We start from the raw sequence: 21251 nt of genomic DNA, 5'->3' as shown, positions 1-21251 counted from the left end.
AAATATTTTAAAAAATTACCCAAAATGTCCAAAGGCTGGGCCATAAAGCAAATCTCAACACATGCAGAGTATGATTTCCTAACACAATGGAATTCAACCATGGGGGGAAAAACACTCAACTAAAATCATCCCTACGTATTGGAAATGAAGCCATACATTTCTAATTAGTCCATGGGAAAAAGAATAAAATCACAAAGGCAATTAGCACATTTTTAAAATGGATGATACTAAAATCCTGACATGGCAAACCTTGTGCTAACACAGTGTCCACAGGAAAAAGGACCTTAAACGTCTGTATTGAAAAAAACACAAATGCTAAAAATCAGTCATCTAAGCATCCACTTCAAAGAAGCTACAAGCGAATAGAAATCTAAAAACTAGCAGAAAGGTCAAAATATAGTATAGAATATAATGCAATTGAAAACAGGTACAATAGTGAAATTCAACTAAACAAAAGCTGTTTGTAAAGATGAATAAAGTTTCTTTGTAAAGATGAAATGGTGCAAGGAGGTACAAGTTACCAATATCAAATGAGGAAGGGGACATTATTACAGACTCTATAGATGTTAAAAACATAATAATTGCACATTATGAATGTATTTATGCCCATAAAGTTTAAGCTACCTATGAAATAAGCTAGTAAGTTAAAAATGTAGTCTTTACAAACTGGCATAATTATGTCTATCACTTTCTCTACTGAATAAATTGAATCCATAGTTACTAACTTCTAACACATAAACCGTCATGCCCAAATGCACCAGACACAAACTTTATCAGAGAGAAGTAAAAAAGGGAGCATTTTCTACTTCATGTCACAAAGGCAGCCTAATCTGAATGCTAAAAGCTGATGAGCACATTACAAGATAGGAGATTTAACAATCTGCTTCTCATAAACAAAATCCTAGGTAATATACTAGCAAATCAATACCACTAATGTAAAAATATAATACTCCAGGGAATACAAGGACAGGTTGTAACTTTCGAAAAATCTCTTAATGGGAATTAAAATATTGAGAGGAAAAAAACCTAAAAACCTATCATCAATCTCAGTAGATGCAGAAAAGTGTATACATCCATCTCTTGATCATGAGATAAAGCCCTTCGCGCACTAGAAATAGCAGGGAATTTAACCTGATAAAGGATAGCCGCACAAACCCCCCCCCCACCAAAAATAACAAATATGAGACTTAATGGTATAAAAGAATGAATGCTTTCTCCCTGAAATTGGAAATGAGGTAAGTGTGTCTACTGTTGCTACTTTATTCAATTATACTGAAGGTTTTAGCCAGTACAGTAAGATACAAGTAAGAAACAAAAGTGAAAATATTGGAAAGGGAGAAATAAAGTTGTTACTCTTCATAGACATCATGATTGAGTGCATAAAAATGAAAAAAAAATAACTTTACATCATCAATAGTTATAATCAGATTTTTTAGTAATAGAGAATAAAGATACTACTTATACTACTAAGACTTCAACTAAATAGTAACAGGATATAAAGAATGATGTGTAAGACCTCTAAACAGAAAACTACAAAATTTTAGTGAGAGAAAGTAAAGAATTTGTGTCTACTAAAAAAGTGAAAAATCAAGCCACACAGTGTGAGAAGGTATTGTGATACACTGTCTAGCAAAGGACTCATAGTCATAACATATAATGTGCCTATTAATCAGGAAACCTAAATAACCCATTACAAAATCATCATAAAAGAAGATATCTGGATAGTCGGGTTAGCATAATAGATTCTTAGCATCAAATCATCAGGATATTGCAAATTAAGATCTAACTGAAATAAAATTACACACCTCTACATTGGCTAAAATTAAAAATTAGTAATGAATTGCTGACTTTGCCAAGTATCTTTCAACATTTGAAGAAGCCTGAACTTTTTACTCATTGCTGGTCAAAGTATAAAGTGGTACATCTCATTAGAAAAATATTTGAACGCACACTCGTACTGAAAGCATGCGTGTCCTATCACCTTTCACTCCATTCCTAAGTATGCCGTGAATTCATATATTTGTGCACCAAAAGATATACAGAAATGATTTATAGTAGTACTTTCAAATAGCCTGAAACTGAAATATCCCACATTTTTACCAGAAAGAGAATAAATAAAATTGTGGTATATTTATACAATGAAATCATTTTCCATGTAATAGGAAAAATAAACTACAGCTACATGCAACTACGGAAGCTAAAGAAGCCTATTATACAATACATTAATTTAATTTTTATAAAGTTGTGAAGAAGGCAAACTAATGTAGTATTAAGTTACAGAAGAGATTACCCAAGGATCATAATGACTGACATGGGGCACCTGAGAGGCTTTGGGGGCGCTGGTTATACTGGATGTCTTGGTCTGGATGGTGGTTATATGGGTTTGTTAATTTTATAAAATTCTACTGGAATAAAACCTTAAGAGTTATATGCTTTATTGTTTGCATAGCTGACTTCCAACTACCAAAGTTGTCCCTACACAAAAAATTTAATGGAGCCATCCCAGGAACTTTGAAAAAAAATATATGACTATTAGGTTTCTATATATAAATTCACTAATAGAAAATTTCATGATAATGGAAACGTCAAACCCTTTTTTTTAAATATATTGTTGATTGGCTTATTATGGTCTTGTATTCTGTGGGGAGTGATTCATACTGAAATTGATATGATGTTTTAAGATTATGTTTTATAAGTACTATATTTTAAAAAGCCTGTGGGGAATAATTAGTTTTGTTCCTATTTGTTTCTTTACTTGTTGGTCAGACTGCCCTGCATTCACATTTTAGCTTTACCACTTCCTGGCTTTGAGTAAATATGAACGAGATGACTAAAGTCCATATAATATACCCTTTTTTAAGACTCCTTGGATGTTCAAGAATTGATACTTCTTTACTACATACTATATTTCACTCATATAGGTGGATTTCAGACCTTACATACCCAGAGACTAGATTCATATTTGAGACATAATATTCTTCACAGTAACCCAACAAACACCAAATATATGGTATATACCAGATCATGCAATAAATGCTGGGCAGTTTACAGTATTAGTTTTCTTTTCTAATAAAGTGTGTTGTTTTGTGTGCATGCATGTATGAACGCATGTCTATGTATTAAGGCATAACTGTTATTGGAAGCTGGTACCGAATGTTCATTTAAACTGAATATTGGATACATCTATGTATCAGTCCCTCTGAAAGTGTGTCTCCTTAATTAAGATTTGAATATATAAGGGATTTAAACTCAACTGCATTGTAAAAGTAACTTCAAGAAATTCAGTTCCAATAATCTTGAATCAATCCTATTTGAAATAATTAGAAGGAAAAGAAAAACCACTGAGGATTTGGTAATAGAGGCATAATGCAATTTTGTTGGCAAAGTAAAATGAGAGATTTTTGCAAAGACTTACTTAGATTATCAAAGAGGACATGGGAGTTATAAACTCAACACAAAATTTTATTTCCTTACAGTTGGTAGAAAGAGGAGATGGGTGAGAAGGCTAGAAAGATGTATTTAGGACCGTACAAAGAGAAAGTCATTATTTGAGTCATAAATTGAGCAAAAGCGATACACAAATCTAAAACAAAACAAACAGAAAACCACATATGTATGTACACATGTGTACAACAACAAAACGAAAAGAATGTAGACAACAGAAGAAAACAAATTTGTAAGCCTGCACAATTAAAAGTGGGTAATAGTTACAATCAGATACCACCTCACACTGGTTAGAGTGGCTAAAATTACCAGCTCAGGAAACAACAGATGCTGGCGAGGATACGGAGCAATGGGAACCCTCTTACACTGTTGGTGGGAATGCAAACTGGTGCAGCTGCTCTGGAAAACAGTGTGGAGGTTCCTCAAAAAACTAAAGATAGAACTACCCTACAACCCAGCGATAGCACTACTAGGAATTTATCCAAAGGTTATAGCAGGGCTGATGCATAGGGACACATAGACTCCAATGTTTATAGCAGCACTTCCAACAATAGCCAAATTATGGAAAGAGCCTAAATGCCCATCAACTGATGAATGGATAAAGAAGATGTGATTTATATATACAATGGATTACTACCTGGCAATGAGAAGGAATGAAATCATGCTATTTGCAGCAACGTGGATGGAACTGCAAGTTATTATGCCTTGTGATATCAATCAGTCAGAAAAGGACAGATATGTTGTTACTCATGTGGATTTGAGAAACTTAACAGAAGACCATGGGGGAAGGGAAGGGAGAAAAATAGTTACAAACGGAGAGGGAGGGAGGCAAACCATGAGACTCTTAAACACAGAGAAAAATCTGAGGGGTGAAGGTGGGTGTGGGGATGGGGAGAGGGGAAAATGGGTGATGGGCATTGAGGAGGGCACTTGGGATGAGCCCTGGGTGTTGTATGTAAGCAATGAACCACAGGAATCTACCCCCAAAAACCAAAAGCACACTTTACACACTGTGTGTTAGCCAATTTGACAATAAATTATATTAAAAAAATAAATAAAAAACAAAAAAAGTAGGTAATAATTTATAGCAGATATTGAGAAAAACGGACAATAGCTCATTCTCATTAGTATTTACTTTTCATTTATAAATGGACATAGATGTCTTCACTTAGAATGTGACTATCAAAGTTTTACACTTAATAAAAATATAGAATGCAAGAGCTTCAAAAGTTAGTTCTCACCTCAACGGTTTGAAAACTTTTTCCTAGGAGATCATAATTTTACAAGCATAAATTACTTAGTTTTAAGGACCTCAACCCTTGATCGGAGTAAACAGATAATGAAGGTTAATCCAGATAGACAGGAAAAGGGTGGAGTGGAGGACCTGCCACGTGTTTAGGCAGGACTCTAATTTCTAGGTTCACGTAAGATATATCTAATAAATAAGAGGGCTACACATTTTCTGCCCCTTTGGAGAGTGTCTGAAAATGGTGTAGCCAGGTAGCCTGCTTTCTAGCAGGTGGAAAAACAGACAGGGTCAGTGATGACTTGAGCCAAAGTCACCCTTTGGAGTTATTTTCTCCAGAGAGTTTAAGCCATTTCAAAATGTCTAAGTCCACAACTCCCTCAGCAGAGAGCATTTCTCTCCCTTTACCGTGAGCGCTCCTATTTAGGTAATAGAAAAGTAGAACTTACAAACTTTGTTTATTTGATACTAAAGCCTCCATCTGATTTAAGTTCTAATTGAATTCTAAACTATTCTGTAAATATGCCACATTTTTAAGGAGTAAAACAGAGTGTCTCCTCTTTATAGTCTGCCTTGCTGAAATTTTCATAATCATACAATAAAAAAATTATGAAAGTTCTGGTGGTCAACTCCTCCCTCGATACATTCTAGAAGGCAGAAATTTCTTGGTGTGTATTGGAGGGGGTCAAAAGACTGAACCAACAATCAGTGCTATTGCCCTGATAGTGAAAGGGTAACACATAAAAATGGTATCGTCAAGAGAATCACCTAACAAAAATATCCCCAGTAGCATTTCTCCCATGCTGGTATCCACTGGTTTATTATATCCTAAGTTGCTCCTATTTAATAACCTATTGATTGGTAGACCATCCACTAGCAATTTAGAAATTATGTCATCAATGGGCATAATAGACCTCAAAAAGTTTTATATTTAGTCAGTAGGCAGCCTAAGTCTGCTCCTGAAATTATTTACCAAGACTTCCTTAAACCTTCTTGTCAGTTTTGTTTTACATTTCCCAACTTGCTATATTTTTCTATCACATATTCAGTTCACATCTTCCTATTTTATAAACTTCCACTGTTCCTCTCATCCCTATTCAATTATAAATTCTCTTACTTTGCATTCCCCTGTTGACTGTAATTTACTGCTCATGGCTTCCACCCTTCTACTTGTAGAAGGCTCAAGAATTATTTATTGAGACCCACCAGTATATCTAAATTTGTCAAATCATTTTTTTTTCTCTCTTATAGTCTGAAAAGGAGAGGCTGTTTATTTCAATCGATGTCTGCAAAAACAGCTCATGGAAACTAGTTAGAAGCAAATTCCCAAGTAACTTAGACTTGGCAGGATTCCATTACCTTTGATTATAAAAGGGCAAAATTAATGGGCAATTCATGAGGCTCTGTGACAGAGAGGTGACAGGAAGTCACTACGATTCAAATGGTAGAAGTCAAGGAGTTGTTTACACTAGGTGCCATTTCACTTTTTTCTTCCATGGTACGTGAAAACAGTCTGACTTTTGTGGCCAATTCAAACAGGCTTTTCCTTCCAGACCACTTTGTCACATCTCTTGTGTTTAGAAAATTAATCTTTAATGAATGCTAATCAAGTTTCTAATTATAATATCTTTATATTTAATGTTTGTGTATCAGATGAAAGGCAAACATTTTGGGGCCAGTCACAAAGGACATGAATTATTTCCTCAGAAGCTTATCTAATTAATTTTATTGCTCTATAGTGTCTTTAAAATTTGAATTGCCATCATTTCATTAATTTAGATAAAAGTGAATCTTCAGCATTTAAATATGACACTTGCAATAATTTCAATCATGCATGTTCATCTAATGTAGATAGTGGTAACACATTTTGGGAATATTTTGGGGGCATGAGGCACTAGTTTTCTTATTTTATTGTGTTTCTTCCTATTTTAACAATTTCAAGAAATAATCAGTAAATTTCTGGGACAGCCATGTACTTAGAAAAACAAAATAAACCAATGGTAACTTTGCTTGCCTCTCTGCTTTATGGTAACATTTTAAAATTGTAAATTTCATCAAGAAATAGTTCAACAGCTTCACACTAATCACATGATACAGCTCATACTCATCAACATATACCAGAAGACTTCCTGATATGGCCTGAATTTTGTGTCCTGGCATCACCACCAGCTACTTCTCTGGATGCACTCAAAATTTGGGCTACTGATGTACTGGTGATGGCATGGTCTCTAGTCTTCTGGGCCTTTTCAAATGTGGCTGATTCTATCTAAAATATCTGTACATCTTTGTTTACCTAGGGTACATCTACTCATTTAAAGCTAATTCAAAGTTCATTTCCTTGTTTAAATCGTTCCTATGACTATAGCACAAGGTCTCTGCCTCCTGTGTTCTTCTGCAACATTTTGTAAAGGAATATTTTGTAGAATAGATGAAGGTATAAAACCATTATAATGTATCTCCTAGATTACTGTGGTCTCCTTGATTGTAAGAGCTTTGTCTTAGTAACTAGCAAAAGAGAGGACACTATTTATTGGATAGCTAAAGAGAAGAAAATGAAAGAATAAATGAATGACTGACAAAAGGGTGTTATCGAAAATCTCAGGAGGGAGTTATGAGCTTTTTAAGCCTCCTCAAGCTTCTATGTTACGGTGAAGAATGCATTCAAAGAAGCAGCTAAAAACAACTGAATTATTTTCATTTATGTTTGCTTTCTAGGACAGGAGCATGTTTGTGATAGTATCATCCTATTTAGTTACAAATATCCTAGCTTTTGAGAAAATGGAATATAGGGGCTTATATGGTGGTCCACAAAAAGATATATCTAGGTCCTAACTCCAGGAACCTATGAATGTGCTATTTGGAAAAAAGGGATTTAGAGATGTGATGAAGTTATAGATTTTAAGATGAGATCATCCTTAATTAGCTGGGTAGGCCCTAAATATAGTAATAAGTGTTCTTATTAGAAACAGAAAAGTAGAAAACATGGCATGATAAAAAATAGCCCTGTGAACATCGAGGCAGACATTGGAGTTCAACTACAGCCAAAGAATGCCATAGCTGATGTGTCTCCAGCAAGTAGCAACAACTTCCAGTATCTTGAGATAATCATTGGGCTTGATCTTTTCCACATTCCTTTACAAATGACATCCATTCTTTCTAAAAGATTCAGAGCCTTCTGCTTTATGTTTCGTCTTCCTGCCCATCCCAAGACAAAATGATTCAGCCATGGCTTTCCAAGTGACACTCTGCTTTAGGAGTGGAGTGCCCTGTGTGGGTGGAGTATGGTAGAGAAGAGTAATAGCCTTCAGTCTTCTTGGTTCATTTCTCTCAACATGAAATTTCCCCTCATGAGACTTGGCAAGGAAGATCAGGGCCCAGGATTCTCAATGACATTGTTTCAAATGTGTAAGTGTGTCCCATGAGTAGGGACTTGGTGGAAAAAGGCAGCCCCCAACCAGCAACTGCCCCAAACTTAGTGTAAGCAACAGGTATGTGAACAGGATAAGAAACGCTCATGTCCTGGGTATATATCCCTTGACTAGTAGCTTGGGGGAGAAGGACCCCTGTGTTCTTGTATGTGTTTGTCCAGAGTAGATTTTTCATCTTCCTGAGCTACAAGGGTAAGAGGAGTAAGCAGGTATTGGTTCAAATGCCACAGGATTCTCTTACCAACATTTTGGTTTTCTTGAGTAAGTATTTTTACTTGTTGTATGCACTTAGGATGGTTAAGCATCCAACTTGATTTCAGGTCAGGACATGATCCCAGGATCATGGGATCAAGCCAAACATTGGGCTCTGCACTGAGCCTGCAGCTTGGTTAAGATTCTCTCTTTAAATTAAAAAAATAAATATATGGGGGCACCCGTATTATATTTATTAAATATAAAATATATTTAAATTTATATTATTTAAATATAAATAAATATATGGTGGGTACCATTCATGGGTTCAAGCTTTGAGTCAGTCTCTGTGGTGAAAACTCAGAGCCTGGAGCCTACTTCAGATCCTGTGTCTCCCTCTCTTTCTGCCCCTCCCCCACTCATACTCTGTCTCTCTCTCAAAAATAAAGAAAAAATTTTAAATTAAATGTACGTTTTATTTTTTTAACAGTTTTTATGGGAAATGGGATAGTGGTATTCCTCATGTTGGCATGCCACAAGTAAAACAGTAAAAAACAAAAAACAAACAAACAACCTGAATTGTGCGTTTAAAAGACTTTTGGGAAGAGATGTAGTTTGGTGTGAATCTTAAAGGATAACAAGGAATTCCAGTTATAAAGAGAAGAAATTATATTATCTTGTTAGTGCTTACCTAATATATAATGGACAGTTAACCCTAAGTCTACAGAAATTCTAACCATCCAGTAGCATATCATTTTTCAGTGCCAGGGGGTACAGTTTAGATTTTTTTTTTTAATTTTTTTTAACTTTTATTTATTTTTGAGACAGAGAGAGACAGAGCATAAACAGGGGAGGGGCAGAGAGAGAGGGAGACACAGAATCGGAAGCAGGCTCCAGGCTCTGAGCGGTCAGCACAGAGCCCGACACGGGGCTCTAACTCACAGACGGTGAGATCATGACCTGAGCCGAAGTCGGACGCTCAACTGACCGAGCCACCCAGGCACCCCTAGATTTTATTTCCTTTAATAAGGTGTACTGTAAACTACAAAGTCAAAAGCAAACACCTAAAAATATATTGAATTCAACTATATAATAAAACGTGAATTTAGTGAATTTGGGAGAAGAGAACATCGGCTTTAGCATAATTATCCTTTGCCAAAATTCTGAAAGGAAAAAATCTGTGTATGCATGTTTGCCTGTTAGGTGTGTGTGTGCAGTCTAAGAGAGAAAACAGAGTATCGGTTGGTAGACTTGACCAATCAGCCATTGCCCATGAACCTGACTCAAGGTTATCATTTCCACACTTTCCAAGAAGCAAAATCATACTAAAAGGAATCAGATAGTTTTTCCTTATACTTAAGTTTCCAAAGACTGTGCATTATATTTCACAGTCTAATCTGCATGTGCTATTTGTTAAACATATTTTGATCACTCGTTGTTAGGTCAAGAGAGGTAGATGACAAAAATGTAATAGAAGTCTCTTGTCATTTATATACACAAGAGTTGGTCTCTGATGGGGAACAGAGAAAATGAATGTTATATAAGTAAATAACTGATCAACAGTTCATAAAGTTGGGATCCAGAGAATTACGAGATAAAATTAATCAGTTTAAGGGGTTCAACTTGGGTGCAATAGTACCTTGAACAAAAATACAGAATTTAAACTGTTCCGACTCTCAGGGAGGTTTGAAAATTATTACACAATTCTGAGAATGTTCAGGATAGATCCCTTTTGGTATGTGATATTTGTACTCAAACTTCAAATAGTGGTCACTCATGAGATAAAGATTTAGAATAAGCCTGTAAGTATTCTTGAAGAAATGGCAGTGATTAGTTACCTTAATATACTTTGTTTCTGAAGTTCATCAGTACTATACTATGCAAAGGTTTCATGTTTGGGAGACCGCAACTACATCTTCGAGTTAAGTTTTAACTGAATAATCTTGGTAAAAGCTTATTATCCTTTGAAAGGCAGTCTCCCATCAAAGTATGGGAATATCATTGAATTTAATGTAACTCCTACTTAGATTCGATACAGTTATATTTACTTAGGACTGAAGAGATCTAATTATGTGAAATATCTCTTATTGCATATACTAAACAGTATGCATGGTACTGATCGTGCTGACAATTACAAAGGGCAAAGGCTAAAATGCCCTTGACTACGTGCCTAATAGTATCTGAGCACTTCCTGTTTTCTCTTATTTATAACAATTCTGAAAATAAAGTGTTCAGTTTTTCAGTTTCGATTTTCTCAGGAATAAAAGAAAGTTAAGTAATTTTTTCAGGATCACGTAGGTGGTACAGGGCAAAGCTGGGGCCCCACACATTGCTGTGTAGTACAAACACTATATGCCCTTTTCTCTCTAGGAGCTGCTATCCAGCTCACGGTCCAGCTAGAAGAGAGGTGGTGTATTTCAAATACCTTACACCTTATTTATTCACCTTATATAAGTAGACAAAACATAAAATGTAAGTTCCTTGCCTTAGGGTCATGTAATGTTTTTAAAAAAAACTTCTCTTTCCATTGAAACTAGAGAGATCCACAGTTCCTCTCTCAATGAACCAATTCATTCATTAGACCTAAAATAGGAAAAGAAAAGGGATTCATCAGGTGAGACATTTAAGGCCATTGGCTTGATTTTGGGGAATGAGGTTATGTTCCATGACTGAGGCGGTGGGAATTCCACAGGATAATATTCATCCATCCACAGTTAATCAAATTAGAATATTGGAGAGTAGCCATCCTAGTTAACTAAATTCAAATCTTGTAACACTGCCAGTGGGTTTAACCAACTATAAATTAGTAACATGGCTATGATTATTGGTTGTGTGCTTTACAAGTATTTTCATAATAGAAGTATTTTCGTATTTCACACACAAAAAAGAGTGAAGGTTTTAGAGATCTGAATTTAATCAATTATCACCAAGAAGACTTTAAAGTATCAAATCCAAGTCTGTTTCTTCATATTCCAAAGCCTCCCATGTCCCCCCTCTTGCCTTACATATAAACAGTGCCATAGAAACACAAATAATTGGCCATCACCAATGCATTCTGTATAATTTACAAGAGATCAAAATATTATTACATGGTACAAACTGTATGGCATTTATTACAAGTGAAAAATCATCACATGGCCGCAGTCAGCAATATATTAGTAGACCAGATTTCTGTGCATATGTGTGTGCGTATGTAACTTTTTAAATTTAAGGACTGAGGATTAAGGATTATGTATTAAATTCTCTGCTGTTGGAATTGACCTGCAAAGATTACAAGATTATTATCTGTTTACACTGATGAAAATATTTATGAAAATGACAATATTAAAATGACTTAGCCTTAGCTTATCCAAAAAGATCCCAAGGTCAGTTTTTAATAAAAAAAAAATTCCTAAAATGTAGGCTTCCCCATCTTTAACGTTATCTTGTTTATCATTGTTAAAGACATTCTCTTAACAATTGACTTGGTTCTGGCCTTTTCCTGGGTTTTTGATGTTCACTGTTAGTATATAGCCAGTCAAATATGGTAATAGCACAAAAATGGCTTGTGTTCTACCCAAGAGAAACAAAGAGATAAATCTTTGTTCCACACAGCACTTTTTTCTTTTGTATAATGGATTTTATCATTAACATAAAGCTTTCTTCATCAAGGAAACCTCTTTTAAGTTTTTCAGACATGGTCATTGTAAAGCAAAGCTCCAGCAAATGGTGTTTGAAATAATAATTTCTCCTTTTTTTAAGCAGTCAAGCACGTGCTATTTTTCCTTATTGAATGGTCAGATTCCATAATCACTATGTTGAAAACACCCTAATTAAGGGAAGTAGAAACAGACACACCTGCTTTCAAGAAGAAAGTTGAGTTGCACGGTAAAAATGAAATACCCTCAATGCTGATGTTATTTTTTCCTTCCCATAGGGAACCACAGTCAGATATCACGAGTGCCTGTTGCTATTAAAGTGCTGGATGTCAATGACAACGCCCCTGAATTCGCATCCGAATATGAGGCATTTTTATGTGAAAATGGAAAACCCGGCCAAGTAAATATCTCCATGTTGTTAATGCTGAATATGTTTGTATACAACTGTCTCATATTTAATTAACCTGCATTATAGTGAGCATCTCATCATTTATGGTTTGCAAAGTCACAGGCAGGAAACACCCAAATGGGAACAGAAAAGGAGCATTTTTCTTTCTCAGATGTTTGTTAAATCTCCCTACTTATGACCACATTGGCTCCTGAAGTCGAACAACCTACTGGGCCATGAACCCAGAGCCAAACAACGATCTTAAAATATCTCAGGCTAAGATCTTAGAGAGGTGGGGACAGAATTTTAACCTTCCAATGACAGGAAGCAGGAGAAAAAGTTCATGGGGAGGGCCTTTCAGTTTCATATCAATCATAGGAATACCACTTAAGGGTGAAACCCAGCAAGACCAGTTGTAGAAAGCTAATTTTGAAATCTATAAATAGTGTAGATTTATTTAGATCGACATAGGATGAACAATATGTTTTAGACATGCAAGGAAAGCAACTGAATATTTTGTGCATTAATCAAAACTTTTTTTTAAACCTGTCTTTTGTAGCAGAGATAGGGACAATGGAGACAGACAAAAACAGAGGAAGGAAAAAAAAGGGAAGGAGGGAGGGAGGGAGGGAGGGAAGGAGGGAGGAAGAGCGAACAACACAAAGTGAAACAAAACCTGCTCTACTCTGAATGTCAAAATGGAAATAGTCTATGTAAAGTTCTAAAAAACACAAATGTAATAGATTTATTTTAACAAGGTGCCAAAGTACTGTATGTTTAAGAAATTTATCGTTTTTCAACTTCCTAATTTATTTCTGGATGGTGACATTTTAATTTAAATAAACAGCAGCTGACAGCATGACACTGGAGTTGTTAATCCAACTATTCTTGTGCCTCATGTGGGTGTTAGGAATTAAACTTACTATTTGCCGAGTAGCTTACCTGACAAGAGTTAGATATTTTTTTCCACCTAAAGAAAGGACTAACACTGTAGGCCTATACTTTTATTTCATTATTTCACAATGCTCCTGTACAACAGGGGACATTTTCCCCTCGACTACTCTCATGTATCTGAAGGATTAGCCTCATTTCCATCATCCAAAAAGAGACACAAATACATGCGTGCACACACACACCAAGTACAGATAAAATTCTAGCAATAAAACTGATTAATTTCAAACATCTACGTGTCATAAATATGGTTATCAAAATATTCATTTTTAGCAGCAATACACTTTTTAAAAAATATTCTAACATTAACTTAAATGTTTCCTAATTTCATCATGCGGAATTGCCCTTTAGCCTATCTTTTGAACATTTTCATCTGTTATCATTTGAGGGTGGAATGTGTGTGTGTGTGTGTGTGTCTGTGTATACACAGACACACACACACACACACATAAATATACACACATATATATAGTAGTAAATATCATTTAGCTAAGTTAGGATTGAGTTGGCTAAGAAAATTTATGCAGGTTAGTTTCAAGGATATGGTTGTGTGGGCCAGATCGTTGCTGGGGTAATATAGCCAATCACAGACTTCTACACCAGACATTGTTGATCACACAGAATGTATCTAATGCTTTAGAATTTAAATAAAACCCCATTTTCATGCAAAACTCACCACACAAGTTCAGAGAGTCAATGGCATTGAGATTTCAAAAATTCCACATTGGCTTCACTTGTGACACTGACCTTTGGACCTCTAGGAATCTGGAGATTTATCCTATGGATTTTGACTATTTCTAAGGTTTTAATGATTCCTCAGCAGTTTTTATCCTCAGGAAAAAAATGCATTGTTTCATCATCTTTCCTATGCAAGATGAAAATAAAAAAAAGTTGATTCTTTGTTTTATGATTTTTGCATATCAAAATGAATGACTCATTCTGTGAAGAAATGCTTATGTTGTGTATCTGTCCACTGCCACTAAATTATCCTCAAGTGAATGTGTTTAGGTATGTTTATTAGAGTTCTTATTAACATGAAGAAATCAGATTTTTGACTGTTCACCTAAGTTTTGGACATAGGACTGGTTGATACACATGAAGTTGTTCAAACAACTCCTGAATTCCTTGAATCCTCTGTGCTAGTCACAACTCATGTAATTCATTACATCATTAGTAGGCCACTTTTAGTGGCTCAAGTATATTATTTTTATACTTAACATTTTCCAAAATTAATTGTTATCAACATAAATTTGTTATCAACATAAACACTAGTGTGTTTATGTAACTTCAACATACACATTTTCAGTCATTTCTCATAATGCCACACAACCTCTGACTTTGAAATCAGAATATTCATTATGAGGTGATAACACACTCATGAAAAACAAATGCCAATAGCTGAATGAGCACTAAATTCATAGTTCTATCAATATTTTCAACCATTAATGTCTGCTTTACAACAGCCTCAGAAAAAGGAATGTGGAGGACTCTGAAATGTCTGGTTTGTCCGGAAGGTATGGACTTAAGGCTAAAATCAAAGAGGATCTACTTCCTGGGAAATGAGGCAGCTGGGGATCATTGGGAATAATTAAGGGCAAGCCACTGCAACACTCAGTCTGTAAAAATCTCCTGGACTGAGAGAGCCTCTACAAAGAGGTTTTTAAAACATCTCACAAAATGAGAACCAGTATCAACAAAACACAGACAACTCTACTGTGCTTGACCACTCTTTTCCACTAATTGGACTCATTAAACAAAGAATAAAAAAAAAGACTAAATAAAAACTTTCACCAAGGAAGGAGAGACAACACTTTCCTCCTCTCTGGAAGTACATCTCCAATACGTGATAAATCTATGCTGAAACTGTTATAGGTTCTTTGAAAGTAGAATTGGAAATCATGTCTGCTTCTAGCACCTTTTCATTATTATGAAGTGAAAGATGACATTTTCTTCATTTCCTAAAAAGAGGAACCACCACCCATAACAGAAAAAGTCCATAGCCCATATTATACAAAATCATTGTGCATCCCTTTTCATTAGAGTCATCTGAAATAATTGCTCCATTAGATAATTAATATAGTATTTTCTGTTGCTAATTTCTTCTATTTTACAAAAATTTTCCCAATAGTTCTAGGTAATTTATCTCAAGTCACAAGTTTTAAGATGACAAATATATATCTTTAGTCTCCAACTCAATCATATCATGATACAATCATTTACAAATTACTTGGCTCTCAGTTTAACAGTAAGAATAAAAAAGATTCCTTCCACTGACTCCTCTCCAATGGCCAAAACAGAAATGATGGTACGGTTTAAAGATTTCAAAATTAGAAAATATATAACTGATAGTTAATGTGTATAATAGGATGGTAGGTTTGGGTCAGTCAGTAAATACTTACTAAACAGAAACTATGTACCAGGACTTGGTGAGGTACTGGGGATTTAGTGGCAAACAATGCCCTAAACAACAGTCTTTTTCCCTTCTAGAGTTTTCTCTCTGGCAAACACGTAATAAAATTAGAAATGATAGAATTGCAAGAACATACCTCAAATCCTCTGGGCAGAAAGGAGGCTGAAGAGCTGAAGGGAAATGAAGCTATCTTACTGAAAAGACCTCTTAATATAGGACCTGTTCCACCAGAGACAGGAAACATCTATCAAGAGCTGAAAAGGAGTCAGCTGGGGATAAACCAGGTTCTCTCTGAAGAGAATGGTAATCTGGCTGGACGGGTGGAGGAACAGGTAACAGCTGTGGAGAAACCAGTATCTTCCTTCATTATGCTTGACAACAGCACACTCAGAACCAAACATGAAAAGAGAAATAGAGAGCTTTAGTGACCAGTGTTGGCTAGAGGGGCTTCCATAACTCTGTCCTACATCCTATCCCCTTGATAGGGTCTTTCTAGGATTTTATTTCAGATGCTAACCTCTTGCTTATCATACATACATAATTAGGATAATTTGCTCCAGATGGTTCATTGATGCAAGGACTACATTGAAAATGTTGTATTTCCAGGTATGAGTCAAGGTCTCTTAGTTAGTCCCAGAGAATATTTTACTGTTTGAGGACTAGATGACAGACTGTTTCAGTTCTTTTTTCCTTCAGGGAGGAGCTTCCCTTTTTACTGTAAATAAATCTAGTGGCATATAATTATAGCTTCATCACCCTCTATAGAAGCTGAGGCAAGCTATTTGGCATCAATTGTGTCTGGGATGAAAAAAAATGCTTTGGTTTACTTCTTCTAATCCCCTTTGTCTCTGACCAATACTGTAGCAATATGAAGTTGGCTTATCCTAGGAATGTCATAGGTCAAAAAATAAATAAATAAAAACCACAAAGAAAGGAAGAAAATAATATCCTATATTTCTAGATATGTATCTAGCTAATGCTTTGCATGTAATGAATATTCACGAAATTTTAGAATCATAGTTCTAATTCATTTCATTCAGCAGTGACAAATATTTCAATAACTAGCTTCTCAGATATTACCATGGAAACACTTGTTTTACTCACAGACACAGTGCACAAACTAACCTCTTCAAATGAAAAATCACTTATTTATTTATTTACTGAACATTTTGTATTGCATCTACAAGATACTAACTATTGTAACATGACCCAGGGAAACAATGTAAAAAGGGCAAAAAAAGAATGTCCTGTCTAATGGAACTTAATGAGGAAGAGGACTTATTAAAAAAAAGTGGAATGAATACATAATATAATTTCAATTTTGAAAACTGGATTGAAGGAAACATTGGCACAACTAGGCAGAGGGGAAAAAAGAAAAAGCAGACCCTACTTTATATGGTGTTGTCAGAGAAAGTTACTTTTTAAGTGAGTATCCTTTAAGCTGAATCTGAAAAAAAAAATTAGAAAGGGCTAGACATTCAAGCAGTGGAAGCAAGAGACTTCTAGCCAGCACGATAAGCTTGGGCAAAGACCCTCAAGGGAGAAAGACCTTGGTTTGTTTGAAGAATTGAAGACCTCTGTGGCTAAGTGTAAGAATAAGAAGAATGTAATAAGCAACACTGAAACTGGACAAAACGCATTTTGAATAAAATGTACACACACATGCACGACACGCACACATGCATACATGCAATTAAGCAGGAAGAACATTTAATAGGCTGTAATTGCAAAAGATGTTGGTAAGAGATATTTATTAAACATAAACTATGTACCAGGACTTGGTGAGGTACTTGGTGATCTAAGGTGGTAGCAGTAGAGATGCGGACAAGGAATTGTGAAAGCCGCATGCTTTCATGAATACCGTAATATAGACAGACATCCAACATACAATCAACATCACTACTTCGGAGATTGGTGTTGGCAGCCACATTTTACTGATAAGGAGGCTGAGGCTGAAAAAGGGTGAGGGGCTTCCCCAAGGCCATGGAAAGTGGCATACATGGGTTTCAAGGTCTGTTCTTGAAGCGTCCAAAGTCCTTGCACTTTCTATGATCTTGCAGTGCTTCCCAAGGAAGCGGACTTTGAGATTCCATTGCCTGTGCAACAAACTTCTTAGAAACAAGATTGTGATCAAGAGTGAGCATTTTTCAAAAGCGAAGAATGTCAACTCCTGTGACCCATAAGATACATTATCCAAAAAGCATTCCACAAAATCTTAAGTGAAAAGAAAGAAAGTTTAGGGAGAAAAGTAAAAATAATTATCTGTTGATAAACACCAGCACCAGGGTTTGCTACTTTATTTCTTTTAAAAATTTCTGTTGGCTTTTTTGTAATAAATATAAAACAGTGAGTCAAAAATATGGCATTTTATAACACTCATGAAACAATAAATTTAGGAGATTTAATTTTAACTTCCCTGCCAGCAGGCATTTTTCAGGATCTATCTGCATGCACAAGAGGGAGACAGGATTGATTTTAAAACAGATGAAATTGATAGCCTCAACAAAATGCATACAGTACTATTCTCATTTTGGGGGGTGTAGCTAGGAGATGGTAAATTAATAGAATCCGTAAAACAATATTTGAAGAAATCATACTTAACAAAATATATTTCAAGACCATCATTAACAGAAGTATGACTTTTAGAGCTCACTTTTGACAGAGGGGAGCACATAAGTAAAAAAGACAGTGGAAGGATTTGAAACCAGAATAAACTTAGTGTGAATCACAGCTCTGCCATTTACTAATTTTGTGACCTTCAGTCTTAACCTCTACTAAACTCCGATATTTCAGAAATATCTAGTGCAATATCAAGTGCTTAATAAATAATTATAATTATTATTAGTGTATATTTTAACTAATGTCATAGTCTAAAAAGCAAAATATAGGATTAAATCATTAGGATTGCTTTATTTTGTTGTTATAGCTACATGACTTTGATTTGGAGCAAAACATTATAAATAGTCCCTTAATGGGTCCCTATAACAGAAGACAATCTAGTTCCCTGTATTGGAATAACTCCTCCTCTGGTAATTTCCAAGTATTTTATTTATTCAGGGTAAAGGAAAGGCTTGTACTTTATTCCTCCTCATTTAAATGTGTGGGCCAAAATCATTATTTTTCAAATATACTGGGATCAACCTGCAGGACACATACAATCTCCATCTTTTTTGGAGTTACGTTTTCAGCCAACATACACATTGGCTGAACCTCTTGTGCGATCCCCAATTCCATATTCTAGCACCTCACCTAAATGAGATTGATGATCCACAGAGAACATGCTGTCAGGGATTGTTTGAGAATCTTGGCCTATTTCATACAAATACATTTTCTTTGTTTTGTTTTCACCCTATAAGTTACTGAGTAAGAATTTAGGACTGAAGCAAGGTGGGCACATGTGTATGCTTCTTTCCATTTGTTCTTAGAAGCCAAGTTGATACCCTTTTGAAGAAAGTAAAATTGACACTGGATAGTAAAAGGCCTGAGGCCTAGGCTTTGTGCCAGTGGGTAATACATGGTACCACGAGGAGCTGACATTTTGTTGGAAGGGCAGAGACATGGTAACCACCAAGCTAGATAGACACAATGCCTCCACACAGAGGTGGAAGTCTCCCAGGCCTTTAAGATTCAGTAGGAATTTTGGAGGACAGCATTTCTCAAAGAGTGCCTGAGAAAAACTTGTAGGGCATAGCACATCAATATATGGTGTGGCGTTTGTAGTGTGTGTGTGTGTGTGTGCGTGTGTGTGTGTGTGTGTGGTTTACTTAATAAGGTCGTGGAGCAATGACACCGAATTAAACCAAGTTCAACAACATTCCTTTCTTCTTCTTTTGTTTAACTCTAAGATTCCCTTACATTTATAAATACATATGAATCATGAGAAGGCTATATGGTCTTTGCCATTTAGCAAACATAGCTGATTATAAAATCTTTCAAATTTCCTTCAGAGAAAACTATACAACTAGTGGTAAAGGGAACCCAGTCAGGAAACAAACCTGCTCCAGGAGGATAAATAATGCCACACAGGTTCAGCCTAGGAAGTGATGCTTGCAATGTCAAGGAGGCATCAGGAAGTATTCCTGTGGAGTAGTATCATGGAAGATGGAGAGAAGAGATTGAAAAGGGACCTGAGACTTCTCAGCTATGTTAGAAACTTTGGGGTTTACCCTGCTAATGAGGTTTTCAAAGCAGAGCAAGTGATGGAATATTTTGTTAGTATTAATTCAGAGGTGCACAAAATACACATGAAATATGCAGAGTCTAGGAAAAAAGGTATGAGACACTGGAAACTCCAAACTTTGTATAAACATACTATTCAGAAGTCCTTGCTTTGTGTCATTTTATCTCAACTTGGTTTCAGGAAGGGAAAGGGAGTAAAGGAAACAGAAATGGAGGAAAATATCGAAAGTTTCACAAATGGGTTTATAAAGGTACAGCCCCCAAATGTTGACCCAGAGGACTGACGACTTCACTTAGTGTTTAAAAGAGACATAGAAAATCAAATCTATATCCTCCTGTTGTATTTTCCATAGGTCAGACTTCCAAGGTATATGTTCTGAACAGTAACCTAATGGTTTTTAAAGACAAAGATACACACACACACACACACACACACACACACACACACACACACTGGCATGGCAAAACACTCTAGATAGGAGAAGTCTTGGTAGAGATTGGATTACCATGCAAATTATAAAACAAATATCCAGTAACTATCCATTAAATATCTATGAACAGTGCTTATATTTGAACCTTATTATATACAGTTTTGAAATTATGGAGGATAATTGGGTCATTGTGCGGATTTTAATATAATTTCCCAAATTCCAATATTTCCTCTTTTTTCAATTTATCATCATTGTTATAACTTGATTTCTCTTGTGTGCATAATTTTTATTTCCAAGGACCCGTCTTTTAGGGGCTGGTTTTTAAGCTATTTTGTTTTCTTTCAGTTATAAAAAACATCGATACTCTGATAAAATCTATGGACTTTCCCCTCCTTTATGTGCATATATAAGTAATTTCATTCAACTTTACTTTCAAGTTGAGAAGATTGAAGCATGTGATGCTTATTCATGGTTCATCCTTTCCTTTCCCAAGTTTAAAACTCATGCTCTAATAAACAGAAGTTAGTATTTCAGGAAAGCTAATAGGCAGAGGAATGAATAGAAAACCAAAAATGATGCTGTGCTTTCCGCAGCACCTTTGATTTCGTCCCATTCAACTCACTTTCCATCACCTTCCAATTTACACCACCACAGAAAGACTTGCCAAGAAAAAAGAAAATTAAGTTTTGCCTGACAAAGTGACAGTGTTCTGTGATGGTAGATAGTATCTTGGCTATCAATGTTGAGTGTTCCTGGAACATAAATGTATATTCCAGAAGCTTTTGAAAGCATTCCAAAAGATGCAAGAGAATGCAATCCTCTCTCACCTTGTCCACACTTACAAGGAACTATGATTTCTAAGTCTTCATTTTGTTGTGTGATGTGTCAGAATAAAAGGGGACCTTTATCTCAGTAAAGCAAAGTACCTGAGCAATGAGAACAAG

The 21251-nt window shown here is 35.5% G+C and overlaps 1 protein-coding gene and 1 long non-coding RNA gene across 9 annotated transcripts in view; one reads left to right on the top strand and one right to left on the bottom strand.

Moving 5' to 3' along the window:
* LOC123382194 overlaps positions 1 to 15972 on the bottom strand; it is a 42893-nt gene extending 26921 nt beyond the window's left edge. Inside the window, exons 1-2 of the long non-coding RNA XR_006590192.1 lie at positions 15834 to 15972; positions 14035 to 14152 (exon numbers count right to left, since the gene is read on the bottom strand). This is a non-coding gene — a long non-coding RNA (uncharacterized LOC123382194). The remainder of the gene's footprint in view (positions 1 to 14034; positions 14153 to 15833) is intronic.
* Positions 1 to 21251, top strand: part of CDH8 (cadherin 8) — a 362718-nt gene that overhangs the window by 282381 nt on the left and 59086 nt on the right. For 5 of the 8 annotated variants that reach the window (XM_023244993.2, XM_019819837.3, XM_023244991.2 and 2 more), the window contains 2 exons: positions 12227 to 12348; positions 15775 to 16029. The exons of 1 other annotated variant lie outside the window; for it this stretch is intronic. In XM_023244993.2, the coding sequence (XP_023100761.1) occupies positions 12227 to 12348; positions 15775 to 16029 (377 nt within the window). The remainder of the gene's footprint in view (positions 1 to 12226; positions 12349 to 15774; positions 16030 to 21251) is intronic. 2 more of the 8 variants (XM_003998105.6, XM_045045686.1) reach the window with 1 other exon arrangement.

This window comes from Felis catus, chromosome E2, assembly GCF_018350175.1.
Source record: "Felis catus isolate Fca126 chromosome E2, F.catus_Fca126_mat1.0, whole genome shotgun sequence".
Taxonomy (NCBI): domain Eukaryota; kingdom Metazoa; phylum Chordata; class Mammalia; order Carnivora; family Felidae; genus Felis; species Felis catus.
This window is presented reverse-complemented; position numbering and strand designations above follow the sequence as displayed.